The sequence below is a fragment of the Mandrillus leucophaeus genome, unplaced genomic scaffold (assembly GCF_000951045.1).
Source record: "Mandrillus leucophaeus isolate KB7577 unplaced genomic scaffold, Mleu.le_1.0 Scaffold247, whole genome shotgun sequence".
NCBI lineage: Eukaryota > Metazoa > Chordata > Mammalia > Primates > Cercopithecidae > Mandrillus > Mandrillus leucophaeus.
The window spans coordinates 929,294-937,527 of record NW_012102554.1 but is presented as its reverse complement, the minus strand read 5'-3'; the positions used below and the strand labels follow the sequence as shown (position 1 = coordinate 937,527).

General features: G+C 45.6%; 1 protein-coding gene across 1 annotated transcript in view; it reads right to left on the bottom strand.

Moving 5' to 3' along the window:
• MYZAP (myocardial zonula adherens protein) overlaps window positions 1-8,234 on the bottom strand; it is a 109,312-nt gene that overhangs the window by 69,263 nt on the left and 31,815 nt on the right. Inside the window, exons 5-6 of the mRNA XM_011983205.1 lie at window positions 6,171-6,284; window positions 2,230-2,439 (exon numbers count right to left, since the gene is read on the bottom strand). Of these exons, the coding sequence (XP_011838595.1) occupies window positions 2,230-2,439; window positions 6,171-6,284 (324 nt within the window). The remainder of the gene's footprint in view (window positions 1-2,229; window positions 2,440-6,170; window positions 6,285-8,234) is intronic.

Genomic DNA, 8,234 nt, shown 5'->3' with positions numbered 1-8,234 from the left:
AGAAACTCTAAGCAATCTCATTAGTTGCATTGGCCAAGCCAGTTTCTAGGTAAGACCAGCTAAGCTCAAAGGAGAAATCTGGACTCACCCTTTCCACACCCTTTGTGCTTTCCTAAATGTTGCTTTTGGAAACATTCCAGCCTAGCGTGGGGAACACTAAGCTGGCACTCCTGGTGCTGAAGCAGGCCTGGCTTAGGAAGTGAGAAAAAGTCAGTGGAGTTGCAGGTGGGCAGGGCTTAGGTTGGTAGTGGCTGGTGCCTCCCGTTTGCCAGGCCACGTCCTCACACACAGACTTCCCGCCATTGATTTTATGCTGCAGAAGGTTTGCTCTCATCCCCTCCTTCCAGGTTATTGCCTATTGCAGACAGCTGAGTTTGCTGCATACGTAAACTCTGGAAAAGGGAGGCATTCTACAACCTCAATAGGTGACATGATGTTTATTTCCAAGATGTGACAAGTCTCTCTTGATGCCCTTGACTTCTCCCTTCTCATCACCGGGCAAGTGTTGGCACCACGAAGTCCCAAAGTGGAAAATCCTGAACAGAGCTTATCACCAGCTGAGAGAGACCCTGTGTGCTGTGTGCTCCATTTGCAGTGCACGCACAGCTCGCTGGAAGGGCTCTGTCCCTGGAGGCCCATTCACTCTGCCTCCAGGTCATGTAACATACCCTGAGTTCCTGAAGCTTTTTTTTTTTTTTCAATTTGGGGAGTAAAATAGGAGGAGTGGGAAAACCCTTTTTAACTCCACTGTCAGGATGAAAACAAGCATCAGTCTCTACAACAGGCAACTGTGGGCTGGAGTGAAAGGCCGGGACTCCAGGGAAGCGGCCAGATTGCCAAGCAGCCTAATGATGTCCCCAGATGCCTGGTGACAGGCCACCTCTGGAACCAACAGGACTGAACAGGACACACACATAGAGTAGACACTCGATGAATATTTGTAGAATGAATGATTGAATAAATCCCCTCAGCTGAAAAAAAATACTTAAATCAGTAATTTCAGGCTTTTTTAGCAATATAAGCTCCCCCCCCACCCCCCACCCCCGCAAACTAACTCTTACTGAGAAAGGCAATATATGGAAAAGAAGAGCTGCCCTGTTAGAAGTGAACATAGAGAGAAGATGATCTGCCCCACGGCTGTGGCACGCCAGGGGAACTGGCAGCAGATCCCGAGGGTGGCAATACAGAGACCGGGCGGCGCACCGGCAGCCCCTCCTCCCCACCCAGCCCACCCCTGTGAAGTGAACTAAATTACCAATAGTACCACCTTTCACTCCCTCACATATTCTACTTTGAGCAACAAACGATGTGGATACACTACCCATACTATAGCCTGAGTCTGTGCTGAGCAAAATTTTAAAACCACAGACTTACATACAAAGGAATTCATCCAAGACATAATTTATTAAGTGCCCTCCAGGAGCCATTCACGGATCTGCTCCTGTCACTGGGTAGGAAGTCTATCCACGGTTTAAATTTGGGAGGGGCACTAATGCCTCTAGGGCACTAGAAGTCCAGCTAAGGAACGCTCCCAGCCCAGGGGGCCAAATGGGACACTCCCCCAGTGTCCCTAGTCACCCACCAGCTTTCTTCTTGAGAAAGGGTCACAGCCCAAGTACCAGCTAATTGTGTGTCCCTCAGCTCTTTATTGTCAAGCCAAACAGAAAGGCCTTGGGACCTCAAAGAAAATCTAAACAGTGAAGGGAGAGATCTCCAAGGCTTCTGACGTTCCAGATCTGTGGGCATCCCAAGTGTCTTCTCAGTAACATAACAGCAGCACCATGGTGAGTGTCTAAATAGCCCTTGAGGCCACTGGAGGCCAAGAAAGGCATGCCCAGTGGGGGCATTTATGAAGCACCCCCAATCTGGGCCAAGCACGGTGGCTCACACCTGTAATCCCAGCACTCTGGGAGGCCAAGGCAGGCGGATCACCTGAGGTCAGGAGTTTGAGACCAGCCTGGCCAACATGGTGAAACCCCTTCTCTACTAAAAATACAAAAATTAGCTGGGTGTGGTGGCACACACCTGTAATTCCAGCTACTTGGGAGGCTGAGGCACAAGAATTGCTTGAACCCGGGAGGTGGAGGTTGCAGTGAGCCATGATTGTGCCACTGCACTCCAGCCTGGGTGACAGAGCAAGACTCTGTCTCAAAGAAAAAAAAAAAAAAAATCCAGTGAAGAAGAGAATGGAAAAAGGAAATGGAAAAGCTGAAGATGGGAAGAGAAAACGGAGAAGGAAAGAGGAGAAAGGTTCATAGAAAATAAATCTAGGCTTTTATACTCCACCTTCATTTTCAGCAGCTGGTTTTCAACTTGCGCTACCTCCAACTGCCTCTGCTTTTCCCTCAGCTTATCCATGGATGCTTCATACGTCTGCTGCAGATTTCTGATTTGATCCTTAATGTTGCTGTTTTCCAAAGTCACATCCACGAGGGTTTTCTATGAGGATGAAAACAAAAACAAAACCAGATCCGGTGGTGTGAAAACACATGGGCTGTACCACGCACTGAGAAATCCCCTTATCATTAACCACTGGGGTAGCTGTCCTAGGCTACAGCAGCTGCCAGTCTGGGACCCTGTGCTGTGAGGGACTGCGGGTCTCCCATGGTGGCCAAGAGGTCTGCCCCTGTAGCTTGGTGGGACTGAAAGCCTCTCCCATACCATCCCGTAGCTGCTGCCAACACCACTCGCCACTGCTTAGGATGGATGGAAATGGACTAAAATGGAGCCCTTCCAAGGAAAAGTGTTATAATACATCATTTCACATGGGAAAAAAAACAGCCTTTGAAAACAGTATAGTACAATCCCATTTTGAAAACTATGTATAAGCATTGGTTCAAATACATGTTTATGCACTGGGGGGGAAAAGACTAGGAAGAAATCTGAATGATAGTTTTCACTATGTGATAGGGCTATGGATATCTATTTTCTTATTTATTTTTTCTGTATTTCCCAAATTGCCACAATGAAATCAAAAAAACAAAATATGAGCTTTATAGAATAGAGACATCCCTCTTTTTTTTTCCTTTCTTGTTTGTTTTTGAGACAGAGTCTCACTCTGTCACCCAGACGTGAGTGCAGTGGCGTGATCTCCGTTCACTGCAACCTCCGCCTCCTAGGTTCAAGCGATTCTCCTGCCTCAGCCTCCTGAATAGCTGGGACTACAGGTACCTGCCACCACACCTGGCTAATTTTTGTATTTTTAGTAGAGATGGGGTTTCATCATATTGGCCAGGCTGGTCTCGAACTCCTGACCTTGTGATCCACCTGACTCGGCCTCCCAAAGTGCTGGGATTACAGGCGTGAGCCACCACGCCCAGCCTCCTCTTTTTCTTAAAAGAGCTATCCCTTCTGTGCTTCTAGACTGCCTGCCAGGATAGTGACAACATGACTGAGAATACTCGCATACCTGCAAATGTTTCACCTTCCTGCCTTAGGCAGAGAGGGGTAGCAATAAAGAAGTACTAAGGAACAGAATTTGGTAATGCAGGCAAGTGATTTTTGCTCCAGGCCACACTGAAGCAAGGATGTTTAAATCAATAGTGTTGGCCATGCGTGATGGCTTATGACCGTAATCCCAGCACTTCGGGAGGCCGAGGTGGGAGTTCAAGACTGGGCAACTACAAAAAAAAATTTAAAACCAGCTAGACATGGTTGTGTGTACCTGTAGCCCCAGCTACCCAGGAGGCTGAAGCATGAGGATCACTTGAGCCTAGGAGGTAGGGGCTGCAGTGAACTATGATCACACCACTGCACTCCAGCCTGGGCAACAGAGCAACACCCCATCTCTAAAAAAATAATAAAAAAATAAAAAGAAAAAAAGTCGTGTTGCTATTTACTGCTTTGGTTTCTACTTGGTTAACTCTCCTTAGAGATAAATGGCCTCCATAGAATCCCTGCCACTGGAAAGGCATCTTGTACTATGTCCCCAGTCATCTACAACTTCGCATTAGAAGATGTGAAAACCCTGGTGTTGGGCACTATTTCTAACACCTCTGTGCTCTTATCTAGATGATCAGTCTCTGAAGCTTCCTCAATTCCTCAGCCTCTACTTTGGGCAATATAAGCCTTTCGCTCCTAAATCTACTTGAATCGAGAAAAAGAATTTCTGAAGGAAGTGATTAGATACTAAAGGAAATACTGAAGCCATTTGGAAGCATGGAGTCACAGAACATTTGAGCTTCAAGGGGCTTTAGAAATCACCTAGGCCAGCCACCCACTCCCCCAGCCCCACTGGCTTCACAGATGCTACTCTTGTATCCATAAAAAAACCTACACTCTGGCCCAAGAGACCAGGATTCTTCTAATCCTGGCTCTGTCACTAGGTAGGCATCTTGCTCGTGTCATTTCTCTCTGTTGGCCTCAGTTTGTTTACTCATAAAACAAAGGGATTAGAGACCCTCTCAGTTCTTTCTAGCTCTGATTCTATGGAATCAAACCAAGGGTCTGGCCTCCCTGTCAATAATAATGAAAGTGGGTAGAGTGGGCCAGTGGGAGAGGCTGGGATCTTGCATAAGGAAGAAGCCAGCTACCTTCAGACTTGGTTCACCAGGTACCCGAGTGGTCATCAGCATCAGTGGGAGTACATCGTACATCAGCCCTCTTCCTCCAGCATGTTGAGTTTCCTGCCGTGAGATGGCACCTCTTTCTCCTTCTCCTCCTTCTCTTTCTCTTTCTCTTTCTCTGTCTGTCTGTCTCTCTGTCTCTGTCACTTTCTCTCAGCGGTTTTAGCTATAAGGCTCCTTTGGCTGTCCAGGACTAAGAGCCTGCACGATAACTAGGAATCAGTCAAGGTGCCTGGGTCAGAGTCAAACAGCTGGCCTCTGGAGTAAATGCCAGAGTGTTGGCCAGAGAGCAAAGCAGAAGAATTGCCAGAAAAGACTAGCAAATATATATATATTTTTTTTTCTGGGAAGAAAAACCAGAGATGTAGTAAAAATACCAACTAAGTCTGAACTCAGGTGAGATAAAGCCCTTGCTGGTGGGCTGGGAATAAGACGGCATCCGACAGGGGAGGAAAGGGAGCCTTGGCAAGCCCCCTGACCACAGGAGGAAGGGAAAACAAAGGCTACTGAGCAAACCAGAACCAGTGGGGCTTGGCCTGAGGCCAGGGGAAAGCTGGCATACACTCAAGAGAGCCAGGAAAAGGGTGGGACTCAGAGGCCCCACCAGAAATGGGCATCCCAGACGAACCCAAACATGAGGCCACCCAGACTCACTCCAGGACAGTGGCCGAGCCTTGCTGTTGTCACTGCTGCCCATTCCAACTGTTATCAGAGAATTAGGGGAAGTGGAGAATCCCAACATGAAAATTTGTTTATCTGATAAATTACTTATATAGAACCAGAAAGGATTTGAAATAGCTTTTGGAACTTCTGAGAGGAGGATAAAAAGATAAGAGCCAAATAAAGTTGGAGGAGAGGTAAAAACTATTGTTCATATATTTGGAAATGAAGACTAAGGGAAGCTATTTCAAACACATACAATGCTTTGTTTTGAACATTTTCAAGTTAATTTGCATGTTAGGGGATTTGTAAGAGTAAGAAGGGGAAGCACTTGAATGGTTGGCTCCTAGTAAACCAAATCAGCCAAGAAAAGAATCCCTCAAAGTAAGATAACAACACGCATTTTCACAAATATAAGATACTGGGTCTTTCTCTTTCCCTGTCTGCTACAACAAGACGTGGAATATCCATGATTCTTTCTGATACAAAATAATTTCTAATTATAAAAAAGTGTTTACAAGCCTTTTTTATATTGCTTGCCATGAAAGAGTACAGATTGTCTTTAGTGAAGTCTGTGTTATTCTGTGATTAGGTGGTGCTTCTTGTGGCACTGGGGCTGGAGGAAGAGGGCTGATGTGCGGGGTTAGGTACTGATGCTGAGGAATACTCGGGTATCTGGTGGAGCAAGCGACATCTCTCACACTAAACTCAGGGTCTAAATTCCCTTTTCAGTGAGAGCAAAACCAAAGCCTTAAAGTCTCAGATTGGAAATGCTTCATTCAATTTCCTTCACTGTCTTCTGGACCTAAGTCTTCACAGTGGTTCTGCTTAAAGAATTCTGAATGATGAGCTGAGGATGTTCTGTGACTTATTTTTCTACAAAGGCACAGGCCCCACTCTTGATTCAGCTAGGTTGCCCTGTCATAGCAGTAACCAGATGAGTACCTGCAGGCCAATGGAATCGGACGCCAAGGCTGAGTTCATGGCATTAAAACTATCCAGGGCAGACGACTGGGTTTGGATGTGATTCTCCAGATACTCCTGCTGGGCGTGGGAAACCTGGACAGATCAAGGAGACAGTCACACAAAATCAATCCCTACACGTTCATGACAATCTTCAGTTAGGCTGGAACTTTCTTCTGTTGTAGCCACATCTACTTTAACAATATCTAAAGTAAAGCTTTAAATTAAAAGTCAATATCTGCATGACCCAGAGAGTAGAAGGGCAAGAATCATCTTCCTTTGGAGAGTGTTTACTCACAGACCCTCGCTGAGCCCTCTCAACAACACTGTGCAGGAGTCAGAACGTTGTCTTTTGCAAGGAAGAAAATAATCAGAGAGGTTATGTGATTTGCTCATTGTCAAAAAGCTCAGAAGCGGCACTCCTAGAACTAGAACCCAGTTGAAATAACTTCTGCAGCCACTTTGCTGTTTGTAGTCACCATGGAGAGAATATGCTTTAGTCTCACTCAATTCTCAAGAGTTGTTTTTGTAATCCCAGCACTTTGGGAGGCCGAGGCAGTCGGATCACCTGAGGTCAAGAGTTCGAGACCAGCCTGGCCAATGTGGTGAAACTCCATCTCTACTAAAAATACAAAAATTAGAAAGGCGTGGTGGCGCACACTTGTAATCCCAGCTACGTGGAAGGCTGAGGCAGGAGAATCGCTTGAACCCTGGAGGCTGAGGTTGCAGTGAGCCAAGGTTGCAGTGAGCCAAGATGGCACCATTGCACTCCAGCCTGGGTGACAACAGCAAAACTCCATCTCATTTTAAAAAAAACAAAACAAAAGAGTTGTTTTGTTGCTGCTGTTGTTGCTGCTGTCTTTGTTGGGTGTGCGTGTTTAACATGTCTGAGTCAGAGGCCAGTCTTGACCTAGATATCGGCAAGAGGCTAGATATAGTTAGGACTGAGGGTAGAAGTCTCCAGGAAGGCCCCCCATGTGTCCTCTGGGAGCAGCAGGAAGTAGCCCTGGCCCAGCAGAGCAGGAGGTGCACCCTGGAGAGTGGAGACAGAATTGAAGCAGCAGACCAGGCCCAGGAGCACGTGGCAGCTTTGTGTTCAGCAGTGTGTTTCAACAGCAATCATTTAGCAACCTTAATCTGGCTGCAATATGTAGGATGGCTTGGAGAAGGAGGAGACCTGCAGGCAGAGAGACAGGGTTTCTGGGACAATTCTAGCATGAGAAAATGAGGGTGTGTAGGAGACGGTGATGGAAAGCGAGGAGCAGAGTCTTGTTTACGCATATATTGCAAATCCAATTCTTTGGCTTTGATGACAGTCATTGGTGTCCGACAGTCATGGCAGAATGACTTTCCATAAGCAGGTGAGAATTTCACAAATGTCCTCCCACATGCCAGTGGGAATGAGCTGGGTGGATAAATTTACATAGCCCCACACCTATCATCAAGGTAGTAGGTGTTACTTAAGCACTTAATCTCACAGCCCAGTCATAAATTGAACTGTAATGCATGACTGTTGTAACTGCCCTTCTTCCCCACAGATACTAACTCTTATGGAAGGTATGTCGTATAGACAGGGACTTTTATTTCTGAGATTATTAATAACTAATTTTTTTAAATGTCCACAAGCATTAGCTTGGCTAAACTAGAGGATGGTTATTTTTCTTAAATTTTTGAGTAGGTAATACACTCACACGGTGCAAACATTTAAAAAGTATAAAGTTACTTTTATATTTTTATAAAAAATTACCACCCTGCTCAGTTACCACCTGCCCATTCCTGCCTCCCAATTAGAAACAGTAGTTCATTACTTTCTGGATTATCCTTTTAGTAACTTTTTGTGCACACACAGAACAATCCTGATATGTTTATCTTCTCTTCCTGTTTTATACAAATGGTAGCAAAATTTTCCTACATATTTTCTTGCATCTTGCTTTTATTCACCATCTACATCTCTCTCTGTATCTCCCCTTCAAGGGCTTACTTGCATTTTTTCTTTTATCTTTTACAACTGCATATATTCTATTGTAGAGATACATAATTTATCTT